The 26,637-nt window shown below is 50.3% G+C and overlaps 2 protein-coding genes across 4 annotated transcripts; both read left to right on the top strand.

Moving 5' to 3' along the window:
- Positions 1–33: 33 nt before the first annotated feature.
- SFT2D3 (SFT2 domain containing 3) lies at positions 34–3,480 on the top strand. 2 transcript variants are annotated; one of them, XM_077304381.1, is made up of 2 exons: positions 34–157; positions 717–3,480. In XM_077304381.1, exon 2 carries the CDS (start codon positions 978–980, stop codon positions 1,617–1,619), a length of 642 nt encoding a protein of 213 aa, XP_077160496.1. In that variant the 5' UTR covers positions 34–157; positions 717–977; the 3' UTR covers positions 1,620–3,480. The 2 variants fall into 2 exon arrangements, with proteins under 2 accessions (XP_077160496.1, XP_077160497.1); XM_077304382.1 differs by having other exon boundaries at positions 74–186.
- A 1,639-nt stretch (positions 3,481–5,119) lies between these two features.
- On the top strand, positions 5,120–22,464 carry CDC25A (cell division cycle 25A). Of its 2 annotated transcripts, XM_077304353.1 has the most exons (15): positions 5,122–5,437; positions 7,457–7,539; positions 9,608–9,659; positions 10,547–10,583; positions 11,546–11,647; positions 12,054–12,173; positions 13,181–13,315; positions 13,902–13,979; positions 15,261–15,413; positions 16,357–16,446; positions 16,922–16,984; positions 17,622–17,720; positions 18,231–18,361; positions 19,302–19,413; positions 20,241–22,464. In XM_077304353.1, exons 1-15 carry the CDS (start codon positions 5,328–5,330, stop codon positions 20,379–20,381), a joined length of 1,506 nt encoding a protein of 501 aa, XP_077160468.1. In that variant the 5' UTR covers positions 5,122–5,327; the 3' UTR covers positions 20,382–22,464. The 2 variants fall into 2 exon arrangements, with proteins under 2 accessions (XP_077160469.1, XP_077160468.1); XM_077304354.1 differs by lacking the exon at positions 15,261–15,413 and having other exon boundaries at positions 5,120–5,437.
- Positions 22,465–26,637: the final 4,173 nt, after the last annotated feature.

The following is a 26,637-nucleotide window of genomic DNA, read 5'->3' on the forward strand; positions in this document are numbered from 1 at the left end:
GATGCGGCCGTCGCTTCAGGGGAGAGGCGGGGCTTCGGGTTCGAATCCTTTGACGGGATAGGCGGAGAGAACGACCGGAAAAGGCTTCTCAGGCATTTCCGGTGGGCGGGCACCGCCATCTTCCTGGTCGGCTGATCGGTCCAGCGAGGAGATTTCGGTGGGCTTGGGTTGCCAACTGCGGCTTGAGTAATTCCTGGAGGTTTCCGAGTGGGAAGTGCGAGGGTGGAGTTTGCGGAGAAAGTCCTCGGCGGCTGTGAGGCTGTTCCCGGGAGATATCCCGGGCCCACCTGGACGTTGGCAGCCGCCACCTGCGCAGTGTGCCTTGACTCTCAGGAGGGCGCGCTAGAAGCAGCCTCCGTTACTAGCCGCGCAGTGGCTGGAGAGCCAGCATAGGGCAGTGGCTTATGGTGTTAGGCCAGGATGCGGGAGACTCGGGTTCACTTCTCCATTTGTGCCATGGAAACTCACCGGGTGACCTGCGGCCAGTCGGGGTAGTCAAACTGCGGCCCTTCAGATGGCAGGGGCTCATGGGAATGGTAGTCCCTGTACATCTGGAGGGCCGCAGTTTGACTACCCCTGTGCCAGCCTAACCTGCCTCCCAGGGTGGTTGTGTGACTAAAATGGAGAAGAATGACGTTGAGCCACTTTGGGTCCCACTGAGGAGAAAAAGCAGGGTGTGAACGAATAACATTGTCTCATTTTTGTCTGTCTTTCAGTTGTGAGATGCATTGAGGGCCTCTGCCTGTCTGAGCATGTGGACGTCCTAACTGGAGAAGAAGCCTTCATGTGACCATTAAAAAGGCTGGGCTGGCTTTCCTCTGCTTGAAGACCAAGATGACTGTGGGACTGCACTGGCACTACTGCCTTGGCACTGGGCAGCAAACTTGAAGTGCACTGGTCAAGCAAAGAGCTGCCTCTAGAAAACTGTTTTTGCACCCCATCCCAGGCAAGTTGCTACTGCCCACCTCTGTTCCAAGATGGCAGACCTGAACCGGCAATTGCAAGAATACTTGGCCCAGTCTAAGGGGGGCAGTGGCTCAACAGTTCCATCTGCATCTCAGAGCCCACCGCAGGATAAAACAGTGGAGTCTGGGTCTGGCTTTGGAGCTTGGTTTGGTCAGATGAACCCTTTCCCTGCAACAGGAACATGGCCTTGGGCAGCTGAGCCAGAGCCAGACCCATGGCTGCCAACAGGTCTGTCTCGCTGGCAGCGCCTGGTGGGAAGCGCCTTGTGTCTGTTGCTGGCTGTTCTCTGCTTCGGCCTTGCTGCCCTTTATGGCTCACTGCTGCTGCTCAGAAAATTTGCGCTGCTTTGGTCCCTGGGCTCAGCCTTTGCGCTGGGTGCTGCTGCCTTCCTGCGAGGCCCGAGTCGTCTCCTGGGCGAACCTGATCGCCGTGGCCTGGCCCTTCTTTACTTGGGCTCTGTGGGTGGCACCCTGTATGCTGCCCTTGGTCTCCGGAGCACCTTGCTAACCACTCTGGGTGCTGGCATCCAGTTGGTGGCTGGTGGTGCTTATTTGCTGGCCTCTCTGCCTGGTGGTGCCGCAGGACTGCGCTACATTGGTGGGTTCTTAACTGGTTTTGTGCAGCGGCGTGTGTCGAAAACACTCCCAGTGTGAGGGCAGTTGTTGAGCAGAGCTCTCTGTTGGATGAGTGCCTATGGGAGAAGAAAGCTGATGTCTGCAAGTCCTAAGACTTGCACTAAACCTAGTGCATATGGCACAGGATGCCAACCCAAAAATTAATGAAAGAAAAACATGCTATTCTTCCTTACATAGACATGGTTGTCTCAGTTCCAGAAACGTTTCCATGGTTTGTCTGACTTAGCAAAAGCAAATTTGTATCATATATTTTTGTCCTTTAAAAGCCTATTGCATATGATTTCTCTCTGGTAGATTAAAGGGCATGGGGACTGTTATCACAAATCGTGATTCCATACCAGTTCCTCTAAGTACCTGGGTTTGTAACATTAAAAAAAACAGTATTCTGAATAACATTCTTCTTTAATAGCCCTCCGTAATTGTCTGTGGCCCGTAAGTATTCATTGGCCAATCTAAATTTGGTACACACCAGACACAATTTTTAAGGAACTTTATAGCATCTTATTAGAAAAACGTTAAGGCACTAATATCTAATATTGAAGATAATCTCATTAATCCAGGATTTGTATCAAAAGATTCTACAACTTTTAAAAAATATGAACAAAATGAATGTTTCTGATATAACAAGTGATGTTGAGAGGATTTCCAGCTTTCTGATATTTCTGACTGCAACATTCCAATGCAACTATAATATTTGTTAATGTCGTTATTTGGATTCTGCAATAATGTACCCGCTCTCTCTCTGAAGTGGCGTTACTCTTCCTATTCCTCTGGCATTGCCCTGAATACCTTGTGCCAAAAGAGTCCAATAGACCCCCTTTACAGCAAGCAACATAATTGTTGCTGAACTTGCACAGTTTCCTGCTCTCTTCTTTCCTAATGCTCAGTTACTGCTGTGGAGCCCATCAGCAGTACAGTTATGGGTTGTTTAATAATAGTCCTATTGCTGGTCCTGAGCCAGCATCAGCATGCCTAGCACTGCTGCAGAAGGAGCACGAAGCATTAGTGTGACCATGGCATTGGCACCTTAGCTGCACCCACCAACCATCCTCAGTGGGCAAATGGTGTGCAGGCACTGTGGCCCCGTTACTGCAGGTAGTTTGATTGCTTTCATTTGGGCAGGAAAACACTGTGCATGCAAGAAGAAGGGTCTGGTAGTGGGCTCAGGAGACCTCCAGAAAACTGGAACCAGGCCTCAGCTGGTCCAGCAGTACACAAATGAGAAACTGAGTCACAACTAGGGTTTTGTTGTCTTTTAGAAGCACAGAAGCAGGAGGCATATTTCAGCCTGTCTTTATGTATTTCAGCAGCCCTGTTTGGAAAAACATCACTACTTTCATAGGACACTGAAATGCCTCTGATGCTCATTTTTATAATTAAAACAAATACTATTATATATAGTATATTGTGGAAATCGCTAAAAAGCACAATCTAGAATAAGGCTCAATAGTAAGGAGGTGTACAGGAAATGGTTTGGAAACAGGAGTTGACAAATTAAAAAATAGTTGCATTTATGTACATTGAGACTGAATTGCTGTTTACAGAATCAGTAAAACAGGACTAATATCTAATGTATTTTTCCTCTTATTCATTCTCTTACTTTGTCAAATTCAGCAATTTTGGACAATTGTCCTCACTTTCTCGGCATCTCTCAACCATTTAAGTTCCTATAACTTTGCTGTCCTCAAATTACAGTATTTGAAATTAAATTATGATGCTCCTTAGTTGTAGAACTGCCTATGTTTCCCACAATTGCAGCAAATATCCAGGCCATTTTGTGTGTACCTTATTAAATGTAGACAAGTAACAGATGCACCATGTTATGCTTTTCAAGATCTCTGCAGGGGAATTTGATGCAATATATTATTTATAGCTTGCTTTTCTGTGTATGAATTCAAAGCAATTGACAAAATAGTTTTAAATGAAATGAATGTATTATTAACTTAATCACTGCAAACTCCTGGCCTTGAAACACGAACATAGCAGTAGTAGGAGTCAGCTGAAAAGCATGAAGAAGAAAAAGGAATTCTAGTTACAGCGAAGATCACAGTGAGTGTCCCACTGACCTAAGAAGCTTGTTTGGTGGACACACAAGATAGGACCTTTTCAATGGTAGCCCCATAATTATGGAACAACCTCCCCGGGAGGTGCTTCTAGCCCCTTTACTGATGCGGGATCTGGGGATTTCTTGGAATTATAGCTCATCTCTTGATTGAAGAAATCAGTTTCTAACACTCTGCCACACCGTGGCCGAAACCCAGGAGCCATCAGGAGTTCCATCAGCGGGGCCAGAACTCTAGGAGCCCTCCCACAGTTGCTCTCCAAGAAGACAGAGCATCATGGCCCCAGAAAGAGCATTGCCTATATTCCCAGTGGCTAAGAGCCATTGATAGACCTCTGTTGCAGATGTTTATCCAGTCCCCTCTTGAAACTGTATACTTGTAGCTGCCGCCACAACTTGTGACAGTGAGAGCATCAGAGAGAAATCTCTAGGCCCCACCTGGAAGTTGGCAACCCTCATGTAGGGTCATCAGTGTTTTTAACTTTTTAAAAAAAAGCTGGACCCTATATCGGCTTGTTTCATGTCAGTTTGATCAGCCAAGCAATTGGCAGGCAAGGTTATTCTTCAGGCCATGGATGTTTGTACTTGAATCTCCTGACGTAAGACTATTGGAAATAGGCCACAGTTTGAGTTCTGTGGCACTTTTAAGACCAACAAAGTTTAATTCCGGGTGGAATAAAACTGTATTGGTCTCAAAAGGGGCACTAGGCGCAAATTGTGCTGCTTCAGGCCAACATGGTGACCCACCTGAATCTTGGGGAATTTATTTGATTGTAAATCACATTGAAACACAGGGAGAAGTGGGGTATAAGTGCTTTTAAGGCAAAATAAGAAATCCTCCTGTTCAGGCGGACCCTCGCAGGGGTAGTTAACCTGTGGTCCTCCAGATGTTCATAGACTACAATTCCCATGAACCCCTGCCAGCAAATGCTGGCAGGGGCTCATGGGAATTATAGTCCATGAACATCTGGAGGACCACAGGTTGACTACCCTGCTTATAAGGGAAGCAGGGCCTACTCCCAGGTAAGCCACCACACAGAAGGTTCTGGGTATGGGAACGATTCTAAACGGCGGTAAGACGCCCAGACCTACATATCCCAGCATGCCCTTTTATCTGGCGGTGAACTTGGAGGACGGTCATTGGTCTCCGCTGTTGTCAGACAAAAAGGGACGACGCAATCTTCTGTGCGTTTCTTTCTATTGGTCTTTTAAGGAAGGTGGGCGGGGCTTATTGCTTGCCCGCCTCACCTGACCGCCCTGTTCCCCATTGGCGAATCGGAGCGGAAACTTCTCTTTCGCCCTCTACGTCGGACGGGAGAGGTCGGCGGAACAAACGTGTGTGTTTGATTGGTGGCCCGTTAACAGTTCCTCAGTCCTATTGGCCTCCGTCGCCATCGATCATTCCAGCGCCCCGAGGGGCGGGTCTTCGCGCGAGGGCCTCCGTCCCGCCTCTCCTATTGGTGGCTCCTGTTTCTGGCGGGAAGACGCGAAGCCTCGTCGGAGTGGGCGGCTCCCGGGGGCAGCCACAAAGGGGGCGCCTGTTCGCGCGCGCGCGCTCGCGACGCTTCAGTTGGCCCGGCGCAAGACGGGGGGCCGGAGGGGTCATTCCGCCGCGGAGGGCTGAGGCGGCGAGAGGAGAGCGGCGCCCCCCCCCCCCGCCCGCCATGGAGGCCTCGTCCCCCGCCTCGCCGCGGGCCTCCCACCGCCGCCGCCTCCTCCTCCTGCTCGCGCCCCAGCGCCTCCCCGACCCCCGAGGGGAGCCGGACTGCGGCGGGTGAGTCGGGCCAGGGGGGCCCGGGACCCAGGCTTCCCGAAGACCGGCTCCTCTTTGTTTATTTCATATTTGTATTTATTATATGAACCGCCCTCCTCTGAGGCTCAGCGGGGCGGTTTGCATAAAATGTAGAAACGGTACATAGAACTTAGCTTCCATAACTACTTTCATGCAAATGATATTAGCGTTAAACTGCAACACGGGTGCAAACTATGACAATGCGGACAGGTCCAGAGCAGAGCACATGGGTGGATTTTTTAGGAGGGAGGGATCAGGGGCCCTGTAGACACTGCTGGTCGCTTGGTGGAAGAGCTCCCTTTTGCAGGCCCTGCAGAACTGTTTTAGCTCTGACACATTTTTAATTTTGTGTGATCCTGTTTAATAGCAGTCATAATATTTGTTCCCCAAAATCATTAATGTCAAATCCTAAATATATCAGATTTGACTATATATATCAAAGGAAGTGATAATTTAACAATGTTTGTTGGTAAATGGGCTTAAGGCTTTGGGCAGGGAGCCTAGAATTTTGTTATTACTCCACGCCTCAGCCACAGGCCTGACAGAATAACTCCTTTTTGCTGGCCCTGCAGAATTGCCCTAAGTGGAAGGCTGGCCAGAGGCGATCCTCCTCCTGCAATGGTATTTGCAGTTCTAGTTTTTCATTTTATCCTCTCAACAGAGCTTTGAGACTGAATGGAGGTCTGTGGCCCTAGTCCCGTCTATTGTGCTTTTATCCCCCCCTTCCTTCAAGAAGATCAAGGCACACAGGCTGGTTTATTCCTGATACGTTTGTGAGGTGGGGCGGGCTGACCCATGGCTTTGAACGGGGACTTCCCAGGTTCTAAACGTCTCCTCTCATGTTGCGTTTGAAGTGTGTGTGTGTGTGTGGGGGGGGGGAGAATATTGGGGGTGGGTCTCTTTTCAGTCTGGCCATGTTAGGTTGGGAGCATGGTGGTCTCCTTTTTTAAGGAGTGGCATGCATGGGCCTTATATGCATGCAGTCATGCAGTGCAGGAGTGTGCCTGAAAAATGCAATGAAACTATGATACAAAGAGATCCCAAATGGGGACCAGGTGAGTGGCAACGGCATCAGAACCCCAGAATTTTGTAGCAGGAGTATTGGATCCAGTTCTAGTCAGCCTCATCCACTCAACATTTCTCACCTTAAACCACCTCTCTGAACGGAGAGAGTTAAGGCTGTGGCTTAGGAGTTCATGTGGAGGGAGGGTGGGCAGCATGCAGAATAAACAGCATTGTTTTTTTCTATTGATAAATGGGATAAGGGACTGAGAACATTGGTTCCAACAGGGCATGTATTTTAGGAATCAGTTCACACATTCATCAGCTGTTGACTAATGTGGTAAAGTGGCTTCGTTTGTATATCCTTGAAATTCTGCGCATGTGGAGCTTGGATGAGATTCAGCTTCTCTTGAATGCATTTTACTTGTAGATCTATGAAGTTACCCATTCTGATAGCTTTTGGGTAGTACCAGTAAGATTTGAAGCTGCAAACACCACTTTTGTCAATATTTTCTTGGCAGCCAAAGCATATAGGGTTGCCACGTACATTGCATATGGGTCTGGATCCTTGGGAAGCAATATTACTTACTCCCCAGGTGTGTGTGCAATCCGTGTAAAATAGCAGCCATAAATTTATATCTGGGCTCTTGACAGTGCATCATATTGTAAGGAAGATTCTCAACTGCCATACAACAGACAGATATGCTGAGCAAACATTTGCTGAAATAACAGCTGAGGTGGCCAGGCTGACAGCAGCTGCCTGGAATGTGAGAGCACCTGTATGTCCATTGCTCATGACCAATGTGCACATTCAGAAGTGTGATCTGTCTGTCTTTCCAGGCTACCCTTTGGGCAGACTGATGAAAGCAGTGCATGTCTTAGGGGCACCTAGTCTAGCTTATATCATGCTCTGCTGGAATGATATGGGAATGTTGTGTTTTTTTTTGGGGGGGGGGTAATGTTCTGTAAAGTAACAGCAGGACCTCTGAATCCTTCCAGCCAAAGTGAAAATTGTATGCAGCTTCTGGAAGAAAGGAATATCAATCTGCAAAGGACCACATCCTCTGATTCTACAGATTCAGGTTTGTTTCCTTTTATCCCAAAGCACAGGTAGCTTATTTCTGTGTGGAAATGTCAGGCCGGCTGCACTGTAAATTGCAATGTTCCTGATTAAAATCTCAGTTCAGTCATGTGCCCATTGGATGACCTTAGGCAAAAGAAGAGGTCTAGGCCAGGGATCACAATCAAACCCCGCATCCTCCTTCCCAGAAAGCCTAGCCAGATGCCTTCAGGGAATTTCCATGTAGGCCTTCCACTGTAACCCCCACCCCCCCAGCAACTAGCTTTCAGAGGTACACTCCCCTGAACATGGAGGTACCATCATGGTTAGTAACTTTTCAGAGCTATCCAAGGATCTCCAATTCTCTTTTCAGGTCATTTGAACTTGTGGCCATGTCATCTGGTACTGAATTCCAGTAAATTGTGTGTTAAGTGAATAAGTATAGAATCATAGAATCATAGAGTTGGAAGGGGCCATACAGGCCATCTAGTCCAACCCCCTGCTCAATGCAGGTTCAGCCCAAAGCATCCTAAAGCATCCAAGAAAAGTGTGTATCCAACCTTTGCGTGAAGACTGCCAGTGAGGGGGAGCTCACCACCTCCTTAGGCAGCCTATTCCACTGCTGAACTACTCTGACTGAAAAATTTCTCCTGATATATTGTTGTACTTGTAGTTTAAACCCATTACTGCATGTGCTTTCCTCTGCAGCCAATGGGAACAGCATCCTGCCCTCCTCCAAGTGACAACCTTTCAAATACTTAAAGAGGGCTATGTCCCCTCTCAACCTCCTTTTCTCCAGGCTGAACATTCCCAAGTCCCTCAACCTATCTTCATAGGGCTTGGTCCCTTGGCCCCAGATCATCCTCATCGCTCTCCTCTGTACCCTTTCAATTTTATCTATGTCCTTCTTGAAGTGAGGCCTCCAGAACTGCACACAGTACTCCACGTGTGGTCTGACCAGTGCCGTATACAATGGGACTATGACATCTTGTGATTTTGATGCGATGCCCCTGTTGATACAGCCCAAAATGGCATTTGCCTGTTTTACCGCTGCATCACACTGCCTGCTCATGTTTAGTTTACAATCCACAAGGTCTCGTTCACACACAGTGTTACCTAGAAGTGTATCCCCCATCCAGTAGGCATGCTTTTCATATTTCTGACCCAGATGCAGAACTTTACACTTATCTTTATTAAATTGCATCTTGTTCTCATTTGCCCATTTTCCCATTGTGTTCAGATCTCGTTGAACTCTGTCTCTATCTTCTGGAGTATTTGCCAGTCCTCCCAGTTTGGTCTCATCTGCAAACTTGATGAGTAGTCCCTCCACCCCCTCATCTAGATCATTAATAAATATGTTAAAAAGTACCGGGCCGAGCGCTGAGCCCTGAGGTACCCCGCTACTCACCTCCCTCCAGTCTGATGAAACACCATTGACAACAACCCTTTGAGTGCGGTTCTCTAACCAATGCCCTATCCACCTGACTATCTGAAAATGCAGATCGCAGCCCTTCAAGTACTTAGTCTTCCATCTGTTTGAATGAAGTATCCCCAAGTCTAATGCTCCAAACCTTTCCTTGTCAGGGAGGACTTGTGGCTTAGTGGTAAAGAAGGCCCCCGGTTCTATCCTTGGCTTTGCCAGTCAAGGGGATCCACGTAGCAGGTATTGTGAAAGACCTCCAGCTGCTTTGACCCTGGGGAGTCATGTCTCTTAACGGAGACAGTACTGATTTGCCCAGTGGTTTGACCCAACATGATAGTATTGGTTGCCTTTTTCTGCTCCTTTTCCAGGTCTGTGGTATCCCTTTCTAAGTAGGGTGATTAGACCTGTAGAGAGTGCACCAGGTACTGATGTTGGGTGGTCTGCTGATGCCGTTTATGGCAAACGCTTAATAAAAGTTTCTGATTTAATTTGTGTTCCAAATGTGGCTGTCTGATATATGCTGACCCTGTTCACTCAGGTGGAAGAGAGTCTTTTCAAGTTTTGTTTTATGTGCTGCTGTTGTGAGAATTACTAAAACGTTGTGCTGCTGGCTGCTTTAAAGGGCTAGGGAGCATCTTTCAGATGTAAGAATATTTCTCTTCCACAGGATGCTGTCTGGATTCTCCTTCCTTTCTTGGCATGAAAGACCTTGATGACACGTATGTAGAAAACATGCCCACCTTTTGGCTTTGTTTCCATGGCACAGTGGGGATTCGAACCTGGGTCTTGTGGGCCCTGCTCTGGCACTAGCCACACTGGCTGCCATTGATGCTAGCAATCTTCATCTAAATGTGTCCTCCCTTCTCAGTAGTTACTGCTGGACATCCCATGGCCCAACGAAGATTTGCCCTTGGTACATCCAAGCTGTGCTTTCTTGTAGATTCAGTGACTGTCGCTAGAGCTAATTGTTGCACACGATGGCACCGTAGCACATGGTACCACAACACAACTCCTTTCGTTGAACATGGAAGCTGGCAGCAGGCAAATCCTTGAGAAGCCAACATTTGTCTGACGGCAAATTGTAGTTTTTGGCTTCCTGTCCATGATGCAGGAAGAGGTGGCGGATGGGGGTGGGTGGGGTGGGGGGCTGAGGCAGAGGGCCAAAGCAAGATAACATACCCAGTAGGATCCTACACTTTGTCGGTATGTGTGGGGGGGAAGCACCAGTGCACCAGTCAGTTGCATTCTGCCACTGGCGCTGAACCCCCACCCCCCACCCCCCACCCCAACTGCGGCACTGGCTGCTTCGGGCTGGAACGGCCGCTTCGGGGCTGAAGTGCACAACCCTAATACCCAGTGCCCTCATGATTCCCTTTGCTGCCAACTGGGGGAAAGGTGCTGTTGTGGGCCTGTTAAGTGCCTGACTTGTCCCACTTCTTGGTGATCTCCACAGTTCACTGTCAGCTGTAATTGCCATCCACTGTATTTGAGCCTGCTGTGGGAAATCTCAGGTGTGGCTCTAACTTGCTGCCATTGCAGGTTGAGCTTAGATGTTGAAACGTTGCCTGAATCCACCCTGAGGCCGGAGTGTGTGTTCTCATTTCAGGTTTCGGCTGCCGGTGCAGAGAATGCATTCCATCCCGGTAAGTGGCTTGAGAAAGAGACACCCTTTCTGTGAGTGCTAAGCTATGCCGCTCTTCTTGAGAGGTAAAGCAGTTGTATTTCATGACCCTCAGCTGAGCAACTCGGGAGGAAAATGGGTGATTCTGGCACCAAGGGTTTTGAAAATGCAAATTCTGCTTTCCAAAATCAGAGGTTGATCGCTAGGATTTCTGTCTGGAACCCAGCTCTACTCACATGCGTGTTGTTTGGGTGTCTTTCAAGCAATAGCTGGCAGACATCTTTATAATGCTGTGCACTAATCCTTGACCCGCTCTCTCCTTATATCTGTGGTCTTATAACATCCATGTAGTTGTCTGACAGTGTGTTATGCACACAAAAGCTTACAACTTGAATAACACTTTGTTGGTCTTAAAAGTGCCCTGGACGTAAAACTTTGTTGAACTATAGTTGTGTAAGCTTGAGTACTGTGTACAAAAACATTGTTCTTAACTGTCCTGGTGGTCCAGTCTTGGGCCTTGTTGCCTCAGGTCACATGATATGACTTTCAGGCCTGCTATTGGCCCGCTTCTGATGGGCATTCTTCCACCAGATGGGCTCTCCCACTTGCCCTCGGGTTTAGAGTGGCAGGAGAACTCTGCAGGGCAGAAATGGTGTCACACGATCCATTGATGTCACATCCATGTGAAAATCGGCATGTGTGACATCTGTGTGTCAGCTGATGTTCTGTAAGCTGTAATTCCCTGCTTTCCCAGAACCGACTGATGCCACATCTATCCCAAAGCTCCTGGGGGGGGGGGGGCAGCGGCAGTCCGGCCTTCCAGTTTGTTTTCCATCTTGTTTGAATGTGCATGTGAGGGTAGCTGCAACCCCTTCTGTTTTCTGAAAATTTGATTTGGCTTTCTGGTGTTCGTTTGGAGCAGTCTTAGAGGGGGAAATGGTTGTAATTCTTTTTGTGGTTGTTTTTACCTGTTCCATTCTTCAGCAAAGCCTTCTGGGCTGTAGCCCTGCTCTGAAGAGGAGCCATTCGGACGTGCTGGGCTGCAGCACTTTTCAGGCCTGTACTTCTGAAGAGAACAAGGAGAATGTGAGTTCAGTTTTAGGCTCCTCAAAGCAGCTGTCTGAGGGGCGGGACCATTTGGTGATGGCCTGAGGGGCGTCCTGGTTGCTGGAGAAAACTAGGAGCCCTAGAGAAGGTCAACAAGCACTATTACCTTTCAGTTTGACCCTCAGACAAACATTTTAAACAACAAAAATGCTTGTGTGGAACCAGCATCTGTCTTAAACTTCATCTTTATGAGTAAGTTATTGTTTGCCTTAGAAAGATGGACTGAGAAACTCAGAGGTGAGCAGGGCCATAAATATTAATGGAAAGATTGCATGAAATGGGACCAGAATTCTTTGAGGGTAGGTCTCCCTTGGAATCTGGGGTGGCTTAGTTTAAAGGTGGCCATTAATTACCCTCCATTCAAACAGTTGTATTTTCCTTAAAGGAGCCCTTTGAATTCAAAAAGCCAATGCGGCCTGCTTCTCGTAGCTCTCTGCTCAACTCTCCCCTTGATGGTGAACAAGACGTTTTAGGATGCAGACAGAAATCTGCCCCAGGGTTTATGGTACGTATCTGTGGGAATAACAGGACATAAATGAGGCTTCCTCAGCATTGGGGATGAACCATCATGACCTTTAGTTTTGGCAGACTTACAGGGCAGTAGAAATCTGATAGGGGCAAGTGGGCCGGTCTGACAAGTAGAGAGGGGTTTAGTAGGAACTGTTTATGCTGCAAAGCAATCTGGTTTTTATCCAGAGAGCTCTGATTACAGGGTCCAACATTTTGGTGCTTCCCCTCAGTTTGCAAATTTCTGAGCTTCATGTTCAAGCATTTCCCTTTAGCAGAAGGGGAGTAAGACTGAAGCACACAAGGGAATTGTCTGAAAATGATGTAAGACAATGAAGCTTCATTCAGTGCACACTGCTTGTATTTTTAGGTCAGATTCCAGAACTCGGAGGACTAGAAACTTGCTGTTAGAAATTAATGTGTTTTTTTTAATGCAATTCTTAATTCTGCTCGCATAAAGCTATAGAATGTCAAGACTTTTTAGTATGTAGTAGGCACGGAGAAAATTGTTCATAGACAAAATTGTTTAGTGTTAAACCAAACACTTTTGTTTAAAGTACAACTTTGGGAGGCAAGGAAGCCATTTGGGTCCTCCTTAGGGATGAGCACTTGGGCCTCTGGCCTCCTATGTGCCACCTTGGGCTTCGGTGACCCCTGAGGCAGCGGAGGCGAAGCACACATCCCCAGTCCTCATTGCCCTTTGGATGCCAGCTATTAACATTTGATACCTGTAGCAGAGGCCCAAGTGGTTTAAGACCGAAGATCTCAGGTGGGGAAAGGCATCTTCGTTTTGTAAGTCGATTGGAACAAATATTTTTGTTGTTGGGTTGTATGCTTTCAGCAAGAGTTTAGAATTTGTATTTGTGGGTTTACAAAGGTGAAGAGGAGAGTTACATAAGCAGCAAGAGAGTAGCGCTGTACAGAAACTACTTTTGACACTCCTTCGTTTAGATGCCAGAGGAAAGTAAAGTAGGAATGCAACCATTAAACTGTACTTGCTTTTAGTTTCCTAGCAGTCACAGTGAGAATAATCGGGGGAAGTACAGTCCCGTGTGTCTGAGGCAGCTCTCTCTGAAGGCCCACGAAACAGAAGAGGAAGATGATGGCTTCCTAGAAATCATGGATGGCCAAGATGTCAGTGTAAGTGATGGCGACTTTGTCTCCTTCCTCATCACCTCATCCACGCAAGGCCTTTGAGCAGGGGTCGCTCTTGGGCTCGGAGGTATCTGAGCTCTCTGCAAGTGGCCAGGATAGAGTTCTCCTGGGAGAACAAGCCCTGCACAGTGTATCATGCCGGGCCACAGTCTCACTCACTCATCGTGGATTTCACAAGGTGACCTTTGTTCCCACCTGAATTAAATTGGGGGCCTGTAGTATGCCTGTCCTTGGAATGTAAGAGATGGAAGGGGTCACCTGAGGGCAGAGAATGGGGGGGGGGACTGAGACTTCTACTGCTTGGCATTAATAGGCTGTGCTTGGTACAGAGGCTTTACCAGTGATCAGCAGCACAAAATGCTCTGGACAGTGTGGGGGGCATGTAGGATGCAGAGCCACTTGCTGGCTGAGTTCTGGAACGCTTTGCAGCTGTCCATCTAAGGACTAAGCACTAGGAATGTGGATTTCTGTGGTACCCAAGGACACTAATCAGGCAATGAAATGAAAATGGCGGGCAGTTGCAGTTCTTGCTAGAGTGGGTTGATGCAGCTGATCTCGATGACTCTTTCAGAACGATGAAGAGATGCCCTTGGGTGTGGCTAGTCTGTGGACTGCGCCTCTGGTGATGAAGACACGACAGGACGGCCAGGTAAGATTACTATTGGAGCTCCCTCGAAAGCCAGGGACTTGTGTGGTGGCGGTGAGAATGTACACTTCCAGTGCTCTTCTCCTGTTTTGTGCCCAGCGTATAGGTCGTAGAGTGATTTGCTTTTTGGAGTGGCATCTCTTAAGTACGTTTAGGTATATAAAGGAAGGGTCTTCTTGGTTGTGGCACCAGAGGGATGGAATCCCCTACCCAAGGAGATTAATTTGTCCCCTTCCATCATTGTAAAGTCTTTTCTGTCTCATTGATACTCCTTCCTGTTCATGTGTCTCTGTGTGTTTTGCTTAAATGGTTTTAATTGTAGATATTACTTTATAATTGTGTGTATGTATTTCTAAGGTTGTTTTAATGCTTTTAGTTCTTCATTCCCTTGGAAAGCCTAAGTTGGATGGAAATATAAGCTTTAATTTTAAATATATACGTCGAATCTGGGACTCTTAGTCATTTTAGGTCTTAGAACAAAGTTTGAGTTCAGTGTTACCTTTGAGACCAGCTGAGTTTCATTCTGGGGATACATCAGCTATCTGGGTATCTGAAGAAGTGTGCATGCACATGAAAGTTTATCCCCAGAATGAAACTGTGTTGGTGTCTCCAGCTTTGTTCTGTTGCTTCAGGCCAACGCGGCAACTCATCTGAATCAATTATAGGTGTTAATTATCCTAGAAAAATCTGAGACTTCTTGGCTACTCTGGTTGCTCTGCTAGCTCAGTCCAACCAGCCGCTCTGAATGGACTCTCTCAGTTACATTGCATTTTACGAATTGTGTCTCCCCTGGTGCTGCCTGTGCTGCTTGGCTCTTCTTTCGTAACTTCTCTTGTAAAAGTCTGTCTGGTGAGGATCTCCTGCATGCATCTGACAAAGTGATCTCCAGTATATGCAATCGTATCCTTGAATCATCAGATCTCCTGCCACAAGGAGCTAATGTGGCTGCCCTTCTAAAATTCAGGACATTTATTTTATTTCACTTGGAACCTGGTGTATGGCTGCCTAACTCTGAACTGCCAAAGCCTGTTTGGCTCTCTGTGTGGAACTGGGGCTCTTTGGTATGCACGGTCCTCTCATAAGATCCAGGTTCAAATCCTGCCTAGAGCTTTGCTGAATATGTCTAGCCTTTGTCCTTTGACATCCTATCCAGAGCCTGTTCTTCCCTGGAGGCTGGCCTTGTGCAGACTCCAGAGCTTTCTTGCTCCTGTCAAGGCCCAGAGGGTTGCTGGTTGAAGCCGCTGGTTGCCAGGCATCGCTAATGCCCCTTTGGCTTTTGTCCAGAACAAACGGTGCAGGCTGCTGGGGGCAGAAAGCGAGCCATACAGCATGGCCAAGGCTGCCCTGAAAAGAATGGAGAGATCTCAAGAGGAGAATTCGCCAGGGGCCGGCAAGAAGAGGAAAAGTGCTGGCGGAGCACCCTCTGAAGAGCTGACGGTTGGTAGCTGAAGATCATAGAATGGCTTCTTCTCCTGTCTGCAGAGTCCCCTTGTCTTTGCGGGCAGGTGTGCGCTACTTGCCTTGGGCAGCAGGTGCTGGGTCTGGCCATCCCAGGCCCTCTGCAGATTTTTCCCTGCTGTCTGCACACCACAGTGTGCTCCCATGCCGTCCACTGACACACTTTGCCCTCGTTCCTGGGCCAAAACAGGGATTGAGAGGCATAGGAATCTTCGCTCATGTGGCTGATGCACAGTGGGTAGGAGGGAGTGCCTGGCCTCCGCCTGCTGATTCCAGATGGGTGTAGAGAGGCTTAAGAAAAGCAGAGCAGCAGATTTCCAGCTAGTATTATTTATTTAGAGTATATTTTGGTGCTGTCTCTTGAGAGTCCTGCTCAAGGTGGCTGACAGTTAGAAGCTACGGTATAAAATGAATGCTTAGGCACTTTAAAAAGGGGGGATGCCATCTAACTTGTGCTCAGACTTCTTGACATGTCTTATGTTGTCGGCCTTTGTTGAGCTGCCCTTGAAGTTAAAAATGGTTCCAAATGTCTAACATAATCTTTGCTTCCTATAGATTAAACATCTTAATAGTAGTCCTGCCCACATGTTATTTTCAGGCATCCGTTGAAATCCTCCGTGCTTTCCTCTGTGATTCCCCCTTTTCCTTTGTGGTCCAGTGGTGTCAAAGTTCCAGGCTAAAACGTGGAGGAACAGCCCCTCCGCCACTCAGTCTTCTGCTCTTGCCTCTTGTCAAACGGGCTTAAGGCTGTGTGAGCACCCTTGGCTCCCTTGCTCTTTTGTAGGCTGTGTCTTTGTGTTCCAAATCTTTCCAGCTAGTCTGCATCTTGCTTGGAGAGGCAATGAGAACTGAAGACAGCTAGTCTCCCAATGAGCCTGCCTTGGTCTTCATGTCTCATGTCCCTTCCTGTTCCTTTCTCCAGGATCAGGCCCTTGTTGGAACACCACCCTCGACAGAGATAGAGAATATTCTGGACTGCGGCCAAAGGGACCTGATTGGGGACTTCTCAAAGGTAAAGGTGTGCCTTCTTCTTTCTTGACTCTACCCCAGGGGTCCCCAACGTGGTGCCTGTCAACACCTTCCTGGTGCTCCTTTGTGTTTTTAGAAAGTGGGTGGGCCAGGTGGGGCTTTTGCCCAGCAGGGCTTCTGATTGGCCACTGGAAATTTGATTGGCCTTGTAGATTTTTAAAAACCTGCTTAGTCAGCAGCTGCCACCACAGCACAAGTATCTTCACCGTGTAACTGAAGGTAACCTCTGGCAGCCGTTATGCGGCTGTGCCCACCCCACTGTGTCAGAATTACAGAGAGGCCTGCAGATTGGGGACCCCTCCTCTGTCACCTGTTGGCCCTTCCATTTTGACCCAGCCAGGGTCGGCATTTCCCTTGGAGAAGTGGGAGTTTGTGCGCTTGCAGGCTCCCTTGGCTTTCTTCAGTGCTGAGACTGTAGCCAACGCCCTTGTTTTAATGACCCCTTCATTTGTTTTTAGGGTTATCTTTTCCACACAGTCGATGGGAAGCATCAAGATCTGAAATACATCGACCCGGACATGGTTAGTGTTTCCCTGAATTGAGTGTAAACTTGCTTCTGTAAAAGTGCATATTTTGAACATATGAAGCTACCAGCTTATGGCACCAAAGGCCTGTGTCAGTCCCAGTTCTCTCAGAGCTTTCTCAGCCTTACCTCCCTCACAGGATATCTGTTGTGGGGAGAGGAAGGGAAGGCGATTGCAAGTTGCATCAAGACTCCTTTGGGTATTGGAAAATGGGGGATATAAAAGCCAGCTCTGCCTCTGCTGCGTGAGACCACTGAGCTGTAGCCCCTCTTCAAGAGGAAGCAGTCTTCTTCCTTTGGCCCACCTGTCATGGGGCTTGACCTCTGTGATTAACTCAGTTCTTCAGGGTCCCTGGCTTCTGTGGCAGGAGATCTTTTGGAAAATTTGACTCAACCTGATAATGTTTGTATGCAAAGTGTGTGCTCTTCTACTTCGTATCCCCTGTCAATTCACGTGGATTGCAAGTTTGATTCCCTTCTTTCTGAAGGCGTGCCTTTTGGTGGAGAGGAGATACTTAAGGGGGCTCTTGTCAGTAAGGAGATGTTGCGGGATTTAGATACCCTGGTTTGTTAACATAAAAATAGTGGAGCTGTGTCCTTGAGGCCTCATGCTTGGCTGCTTTCCCCCCCTTTAGATTGTTGCAGTGCTGAATGGCAGCTTCACGAGGTTCCTTAAGGAGTGTGTGATAATTGACTGCAGATATCCCTATGAGTACGAAGGAGGCCATATCAAGGTATTGGGTCCTTCAGAGGCATCATCCCGGTTAATTTGGGTAGCAGTAAAAGAAGAGTGAATCCCAAAGCCGGACAGGCTGGTCTCGCTCTGGACGTTTTTCACTTGAGGTCGCCTTTTAAGACTTGTCATCGGAGGACTCCTTTCAAAGGTTGGGCGTTGGGGAGACTCATTTGAGAAGGAAAGATGGCCTGGACCTCCAGCGATCCAGTTCCGCTGCCTTCCCTGGGCAAGGCATTGTACCTTAGAGCATGAGGATGCTGTCCTTCAATCTGAGCATTCGCAAACACCTGAGGTGTTCTGTTTCCTTTGCTAAAGGGGGGAGTGGGGTGGGGTGGGGTGGGTTGTGTCCCTTGGACTGCAAACTGAGTGCAAAGTTGTGGGGAATAGGCTGTATGTGTATTGAGTCAGCCTGGTACAGAGGTTAAGATGGAGAACCAGGTTTGATTCCATTGCCACCATGCCATAGTGTCCCCGGTCTGCCCTCCAATCAGTGTCCCTTCCTTCCCAGGGTGCTGTAAACCTCCACATGGAAGAGGAGGTAGAAGACTTCTTGCTGAAAAAGCCCATTGTGTCCTCTGACCACAGGAGAGTGATCATTGTTTTCCACTGCGAGTTCTCTTCGGAGCGGGGCCCTCGAATGTGAGTGAGCGAATGCCCTCTGCTTCCTCCTATCCAGAGCGGCACCTTTGCTGGGTGCCCATCAGGGAAAGGCAGTGTGGTGTGAGGTGTTACCGATTGCAGGGTCGCACTTCAAGGACTGCCGGAAAGGTGGTGCATGGCAGGGAGGGTCTCACTTGGAAGAGTTGGATGGGAGCTCAGGCTGGAATGGCCCAGGAAAAGCTTTCTGAAAAGACTGTGAGTTCGAAATGATTTGTTTTGCCATATTGTGTACACTTGTGTACCCCAGATCCTCCTTAGAGTTTAAAATCTTCTGGAAATTACTGAGCCGTCAAGAAGGCCAATTGGCCTCCAGAAACTTAGCGGGATCTATTTCCGCCTTGCCCAGAACGTGGGTCGTGTAGCCAGGAGATCTGAGGATTGTCTGCCAGCCAGGCAAGGGGCGTTTGGAGGTGGCCTGCCATGGCTTGCCTCTGTGTCATGACCCCTCCTAGTGTCCCTTGCAGGAACAGCCACTCCGATCCTTGGAGCTGCCCATCCAAATACTCGCTAGGGATTGGGCTTGCCTGGGCTATCCAGGTCAGGGCAAAACGTGAAGACTGGATCTGGTTCAAAGTTTTGGTTATTACCTTTAAAGCCAGCCTAAACCGTCTGGGGCCATTGTACCTGCGGGACCTTAGTCCCAGCTCTCCTTGGGGTGCCCTGAGCTCAGGCCATTTCACGCTTCCGGGGTTGACGTGCCAGGAAACCAAGCAGGCACCAGGGAAACTAGTTCTGTGTCTCGGGGAGATGCAGTGTCAGCAGCTTGGCATGACCAGCCGTCTTTTCTGGCCCAGTTAGTTTCCAGCCCATCCTCCAAGGGAGCCCCATGTCAAGCACCAACCTGCATGTAACTTGTGCCTGGATGAAGGGCTGGAAGGATGAATGCTTTCCCTCTTGCTCCCCCCCCCCCCTGCCCCAGGTGCCGCTTTGTGCGGGAGAGAGACCGGCTTGCCAATGAGTACCCCATCCTGCATTACCCGGAGCTGTATGTCCTGAAAGGGGGCTACAAGGACTTCTTCTCAAGATGCAGAGTAAGGCTCACTGTCTGTTGTCACCCATTCTTGTCACTTGCATCTCGTGTGTGTTCTTTGCTCAGTGTTTGTCCCTGAAGCGCCTAGCTTCTCTCTCCCCTCCTGCTTCATCCTCACAGCGACCTTGTGAGGAAGGCTGGGCTTCGAGAAATAGTGGCTGATGACCATCAGGGTCATGGCTGGGCAGGGATTTGACCTGGAGCCTTGAGAGGCCAGCTTGGTGTAGCAGTGAAGAGTGGTGCGTTCTAATCTGGTCAGCCGGGTTGATTCCCTGCTCCTCCGCGTGCAGCCAGCTAGGTGAGCTTGGGATAGTCACAATCCTGATAGTGCCATTCTTACAGAGCAGTCCTGTCAGAGCTCTCTCCTCCCCGCCCCCCCCCCCCTCTCAGGGTGTCTGTTGTGGAGAGAGGAAGGGGAGGGAATGGAAAGCTGCTTTGAGACTCCTTCGGGCAGTGAAAAGCAGGCCATGGAAGCCAGTCTTCTTCTTGGACGCTTGTTGCCTTGAGAGGAGAGAGGGTGTCTTCCCTTCTAAGCAAGAGATTTGTGACTCAGGCTAAGTTTTGAGTTTGTATGAAGGAGAACAGAATGGCCTTAAATAAATGATAATAAATCTTACTTTTTCTTTCTGCGAGGCCCATCAGAATATAAAATACAATAATAATTTATATAAAACAGTTAAAATTCTAATCTGTCTGCCAACTCATTCATGGAGTGGTGTGGAGTGAGCTAGAGCACAAGAGAAGCCATGAGGGATGATGAGGCCAGTGGCCCATCCAGTCTGTCAGTGCCCGTCAAAGGATCTAAGACTTGTTGCTTCCCTCCCCCAGAGCTACTGTGAGCCGCAGGGCTATCGCCCCATGCACCACGAAGACTTCAGGGAAGACCTGAGGAAATTCCGCACAAAAAGTCGCACGTGGGCAGGCGAGAAGAGCAAACGGGAACTGTACAGTCGCCTGAAGAAGCTGTGAGGCCTCCCCGCAGCTGGAGGGGCAGCTGGATTCCACTCGCCTGCTGTGGGCATGGAAGGAAGGGAGGACCTGGGCTGGCTCGCTGCCTTCGCCCCACAGTCTGTGGACCTGGCTTGCTCCTGGCATGGCCTTTGCCTCGCTGTATGTGGAATCCCTTCTGGCAAGGCTATGAGGGAGCACTTGGATCCCCGCCCCCCCCCCTTGTGGGCCTGGCCCTCGTTGGCAGTCCACCCGTCGTTCGTGTGCCCCTCGAGACAATCTGCAAATGGAGCTTCCACGGGGGGCTTTCCGTGCCTTCCGGAGTGTTATTAGCCATGGGATTTTAGTGTGTGTGTGGGGGGGGGTGCATGTGTTAAAAATGTCCCTTTTAAAATTTTAGTACAGTCAAATGAAGCTAATTTACCACTGTGGCTGAGGCATGCCTGGATTGCTTCCGAGGCCTCTCTCTCTCCGGGGGGAGCACCAGCAGGAGGGGGCTGAGGGTGTCCACCAGGCTGCAGCTGGCCTTATCTAAGGGCATGGAGGGAGGCAAGCTAGGAAGCCGGGGCCAGGCTTGCTGGGAGCATCCAAGTGTGGTGCATGAAGCCTGTTGGGCAGCCCAGGGCGGGGGTGGGGGGAGCGCCTTCCTCTGACTTCACCTGAGTGGCTTCCTGAGAAAGAAGGTTGGCGGTCTTGGGAAGGATGCAGCTGGCTGTCTTGTGCACCCACAAGAAGCAGGGGTCGTCAACCTGTGGTCCTCCAGAGGGCAATGGACTACAATTCCCATAAGCCCCATGCCAGCAAATGCTGGCAGGGACTCATGGGAATTGTAGTCCTTGGACCTCTGGAGGACCACAAGTTGACGACCCCTGGTTTGGAGCATTGAGGCAGCACATGCTGGCTCCTAGAGTGGCTTGCTGGTGTTCAAACGTCCCCCTTCGGCATCCCAAAACACTAAAGAGCCGCCTTTGTTCTTCTGGCCGAGAGAGGTGCCGCTTGTTCCTGGAGGTCAGCCTGGCCTTGGGCGATCCTGGTGCTGTCTGCAGTCCTTCTGAAGCCAAGGCTTACCTGGCCCCTCCAGGCCCCGGTTCCCATTCGGAGCCTGTTTTCATCCATTTTGGAAGGATGCGGTGCGGTCCGTGGGCTGTTCTCAGCGAATGAGATTTCCAGAGCTGGATAACTGCCTTCTAGGGTGTTGTTACCAGACCTGAGAATGGGCCAAGGGGAGCGCTTTTCGCCCTTTGTCCAGCGAAGGCAGAAGAATTCCGTTATTGAAGAGTAGGGAGTCTGTTTTGTAATCGGAGTTCAATTTCAGTCGGCTGTGTAGTTGTTGCCGATGGTATGAAGGGGCAACACCCACCCTCCTGAATCTTATGGGACCTGGCCAGAAATCCCGTGAGACGCCTTGTACTCTGGTGCTGTGTGTCTTAATGTTAAACATCATCTTGAGGTGAAAGTGGTTGGGGGGGGGGGAGGAAGGGGAGACACCCAGCCTTGTAAAGTTCGCCTCTGTTTGCTCTGCCTGGGTGCTTTTATAACCAAAGGGGGAGGACAAAAGGAATAAGAGTTGGTGGTTTGTTGCCTGGACATGGGTAGGAAAGTGTTGGGCTACGTGTTTGTGAGTTGGTAGAGCAGCTTTGTGCACTGAGGCCTGCCTGCTCTCTGGCAGACGACCGGCCCTCTGAGGCTTGCGTGCCTGCAGCTTGGAGCCTTCACCCCAACCCAAAATGTGCGTGGGAAGGAAAGCCAGGGCTGAAATGGGCCAAGTACCCCTGCAAATGCCCTGGCTTTCATCCTTCTTCCCAAAGACAGTGTCTGCCAGTCGTGGAACATTTTATGGCTGCCTCGCTGGCTCTTCTTGTGAAGCCTCCCCAGAGCGCTTGGTCCGCCTCTTCCGTGCACACTTCCAACAGTTCAGGGTTTGATATTTGTTCTCGTTGCCATCTGTCTTTTACGTACAGGAATGATGTTGCTAAAGGCTCTGATCTGAGGCAAAGGGAGGGTAACCTGTTTTTAATGTGTTGTGTATGTCTCAAACAGGAGAGTGTGGCAAAAGGCCTTGGCGTGAACCGTCAAACTCAGGAAATAAATTGCCCAATACCCAGCAGTGCGTGGTCCTTTTCACCGCCGGTCCTCTAAGGACAGCTGGTGCCTGGGGTGACCTCCGAAGGGAGACCCTTCCCCACCAGGTGCCCTGGCCTTGAGTCGCCGCACCAAGAAGCCGGGCCTCCGTCTTGCAGGGCCTGCATGCTGCTTCCTGTGGAGACTTCTCCTGGCAATCCGAAGGCATCTCTGAAAATGGAGCCTGGGAGTATTGAGATGCGGAGGCCTGGAGCACCCACCCCATCCTCCATGCAAAACAGGAAAACACAAAAAGTCATAACCAGCCTTCTCCTTTCCTGTGCTTCACAAGGCTCTGTCGGGAGTCAGATCGATCTGGTGTCCCGCCTTTCTCCCCAGCTGCTGGCATCGTTCTCATGTCCTCCATTTCATCCTCACAACAACCCTGCGTGGTAGGTTAGACTGGGGCACAAATGGGGATTCAAATTGGGGTCTCCCAGATACTGCACCATAAGAAAAGCCTCTTGCAAATATGGAATCTAGGTGATGATCAGGGCCAAGGTTCTTATACAGTGGCACACGCTTGCTTTACCCAGGAGAAATGCCTAGCTAGAGGGGGACCTCCCCATTCATAGGAACTAATCCTCAATCTCAGAGGCAGAAGACAACATCCAGGGAAGTCCTCGGTCTCTCTGCCCTATTGTTGGCCCCTCAGAGGAACTAGCTACTTCTGTGTGAGATGGGAGGCTGGAACAGATAGATCCAGCTAGGCTGTTCTGGTGTTTTTTTCCAGGGAAGGCCTCTGCCTCTCAGCCCTGTGGTTGGCCCTGCAGAAGAACTGGTTGGGTTCTGTATGAGACGGGAGGCTGGACTAGGCGGACCCTCCGTGGTCTCACCCAGCAAGGCTCTCCTGATGTTCGGGCTTCTCCCCTGTAATTCCAGGTCTAATCTGAAAGGTGCCTGTTTGAATGTTGTGCCAGATGCTTTGGAAATCTGTTTCTTCTCTCAACTCTGTTGTGGCTCTTGTAAACCAGTGGATGGTGAGGGAAAGGCATCCCCCCTGGCTTCCAGGTATTCTGGAGCTGAGCCCTGGGGTGGGAGGCAGGCTGCTGGGTTGTCCTACGTTGGTTCTCCCTGCCAGACTTTGCTTGGGAGGTCTCTTGCCCCGGGGCTTCTGCGTGTTCTGCTGCGAGGGGCACCGAACATGCCTGTTCTGCATCACTCTTAAAGGGCTGCTTGTAAGACAAGTCATTGGGCTGCTATTAAATTTGAACCATGTTTGGCAGAACCAGAGAGCTGGATGGCCCGAGCTGGCCGGCTCTCTTCGCATCTGGGAAGCCAAGCAGGGCTGGGCCTGGTTAGTACTTGGATGGGCGACTGCCCCCTCCCCCCACCCACCCCGCAAGTCTGAGGGTTGCTGTGCAGAGGCAGGCAGGGGCAAGCCACCTCGGAGCGCCTCTTGACGGCACGCCTCCAAATGCGGCCCTGAGCATTTGGCTGAGACTTGGTGCCCTTTGGAGCTCTCCTGCAGAAGAGCAGGTGGGGAACCGCCCATTCCGGTGTGGGGGATTTCCCTGTATTTCCGGGCTGCTCTTTAGAGGCCGGGAGTGTCCACTGGGGGGCAGTGCCACTCCGAATGCAGCCCAGCCAGCGCCTGGCATTGGGAGGCTTAAGGCAGCCTGGCTCAGGTCTTTGACCGCTGAGAAACCCCTGGGGCTTCGAGAAACCTCAGAAGTGACGTGGTTGTGCAAGTGGGGCCCCTCTCCTTCCCACCCCCTCCAGGCCCATCTGGCCCTTTTGGTGGTGATCGGGGGGGGGGGGACTCAACATGGCCATATATGGTCATATCACTATAAGTATTTAACACATTTACAAAATGCACAAAGAATGAATTCAGGAAGCCTTCCAGGGCCGTCAAAAACCTCAGGGCTTCACGAGGGAACTCCTCTCGTCCGAGGGGTGAGTTGGATCCTGTGGGTCTGTTCCTCGTGGTGGCATGGCTGCTTCTCATGTGAGGAAGGAGCCTTTGCGTCTTCCGCCCGTGGAAGGCACGCTGGTACTGGAATGGCGGATCCAGTCTCTGTCCGTGGCCCTTTTCTGTCGGCTTGCTCTCAGGAGTGTCCGAGGGCTGGATGTGCAGCTTCCAGGTCCGCTCCGGAGAGGGCGTAACTCAGGGCCTGGGCATCGCCTTGGCCTCCAGAAGGGCCCAGGTTCATCCCCTGGCATCTCCAGTGCAGGATCAGGCGGTCAGTTCCATGTGAAACCTTGACCAAGGCCCTGGAGAGACATTGCCATTCGGAGTGGACAGCACTGACTTCGCTGGACCAGGGCCTTGATTCAGTAGTAGCCAACTTCTTGTGTGGTCTTGTCCCTAACGGGCTCCAAAGGGAAGTCAGGATGGGTAGCCATTGCAGTCTGCCTGCAGCAGGAGGAAAAGGCCAGTGCCAGGAGCAGCACCTTAAAGACCAACAAGGTTTGTGGCAGGGAAGAAGCGCCTGCCCAGCTCCCCAGGTGTGGCTGCACTCCTGCTCTGCTCTACTGCTTCCAAAGAGTACCTTGAGCTAGAAAAGGGCCTCAGGAGTGTGGGAGCACAGGAAGGGTGCTGCAGCCGTGTGCGCTGGCTGCCTTCCCCTACAAGCAGGAGCCTGCTCCACTGCGTGCTGAGCAAGCGAAAGGTCTAGGAATGCTCTGCGTCTTTGGAGCTCAGCGGTTGCAGGAGAATTGGACTGACACCAATCTAGATGGGGTGACCCACCAAGCCGTTACGCAAGGCTCCTCCATTATTCATGGGCCGCAAAAGCATCTTTTGGCAACTGCGCTCCCCGTCCTTGGCAGGATTTGCAACATGGCTCTCGTTTACTCATGCTGATGCCTTCCCTTCCCCCTCCCACCGTCCCACAGTCAGGGGCTGAGGGGGCAGACTTGGGATTTTTCCTCCCATTTCCCTCAAAGGTTGCTTCTCAGTCCTTCCGTAACACAGCAAAACTAGGCTTCCAGCATCGAGGTAAAGGAGTATCTGGCAAGCAGAGAGGCCTGCTTTGGCCCTGGGATGTCTCCCTGCTGCTGGTGCCTTTCGATCTCTCGGGGAGGGCCCAGCTCTCCATGGGCTCCCTGTACAGCCCCCTTCCAAGGCTTGCTTCATCTGTACTGGCTGTGAAATATGACAAGCTCCATTCCAGGAGGGGGGGCATATTCTCTGGCCCTGCACAACCAGAAGGAAGGCTGGGCTGGGCTGGGCTGTTCAGAAGGCAGATGAAACGCAGTTGCAGCGTTTCTTGAAGAACCCCTCCTTGAAGCGGTGAGGCCAAACTCTTGCCCGCCCCTTCTTTTCCCACAACTAGACTGCAGGCTCTGAGTCTCACCACAGTGTCCTCTGCTTGGCCCTTTGTTTCCTCTGCCTCTCCAAGGTCCAGCCTGCTGCTGCTAGGTCCCTCTTAGCTTACTAGCTCTGTCCCAGCTGCTAGCCATATTGGACCCCCCGCCCCCAATCTCTCTCTGTTTCCTGCCCACTCTGCAGACTCACCGGCCTGCCCGGATTCTCCTCTGCAGTTTCTGCCCCTGGGCTTAGTGGGCCTGCATTCACTGCCCCCTGAACTCTTGGCTGCCTGGCTTTCTTTTTCAGTGCTCTGTTTCTCTTCGCCTGTGCAGGTGCACCTGTTCCTGGCCTTTGTGCAGCATTTTCCTCTCTCCAGACAATAGCGGAGTTGTTTGCTAACATTTGGCTGGCAATTTCTTCCTCAAAACCAGGATGTAACATCAGAGCAACTCACGCTCTCTGTGTGTGTCGACTAATATTTCTGGGCTCACGGGGACTTCGCAGAATGAGCAGTCATGTTTTAAGCTCTAATTTGAGGAGCAGAAGAAGTGCCTTGTACAGAAGGCCATTGCTCTGGGATCTTACAGATTCTATGGCCAAATCTTCACTTTTAATTATACGTTAACAAAGTCGAATGGTTACAACGTTATTGAAAGTCACAATGAAATGGCCCCTCATTGTTGCCACAGGCCCTGATTACTTGGTGGTTGTGTGGTCTTGATTTTGGCCCCCGTCATCTCCCTGTGTCTGGCATCGTCAGTGGTAGAACGTGGCAGGAGGAGAATGCGTGGCCAAGCCCTACCTGTGAAGACGCCCGCCCCAGTTGCTCTCAACCGTCAGGGACTGAAGCTGCCGGACCACCTGGGCCACACAGCCTGGCAAGCCCACCGCGGCCGCTGA

Source organism: Paroedura picta, chromosome 11, assembly GCF_049243985.1.
Source record: "Paroedura picta isolate Pp20150507F chromosome 11, Ppicta_v3.0, whole genome shotgun sequence".
NCBI classification, from domain to species: Eukaryota; Metazoa; Chordata; class Lepidosauria; order Squamata; family Gekkonidae; genus Paroedura; species Paroedura picta.

What these genes read in the sequence shown, in the direction of transcription:
- CDC25A (XM_077304353.1), top strand. Translation starts at nt 5,328, where the DNA reads ATGGAGGCCTCGTCCCCCGCCTCGCCGCGGGCCTCCCACCGCCGCCGC. An exon ending in CTGAAGAGAACAAGGAGAAT is followed by an intron (nt 11,648 to 12,053) that starts GTGAGTTCAGTT and finishes TTTTCCTTAAAG; the next exon opens with GAGCCCTTTGAATTCAAAAA. An exon ending in AATACATCGACCCGGACATG is followed by an intron (nt 16,985 to 17,621) that starts GTTAGTGTTTCC and finishes CCCCCCCTTTAG; the next exon opens with ATTGTTGCAGTGCTGAATGG.
- SFT2D3 (XM_077304381.1), top strand. Translation starts at nt 978, where the DNA reads ATGGCAGACCTGAACCGGCAATTGCAAGAATACTTGGCCCAGTCTAAG.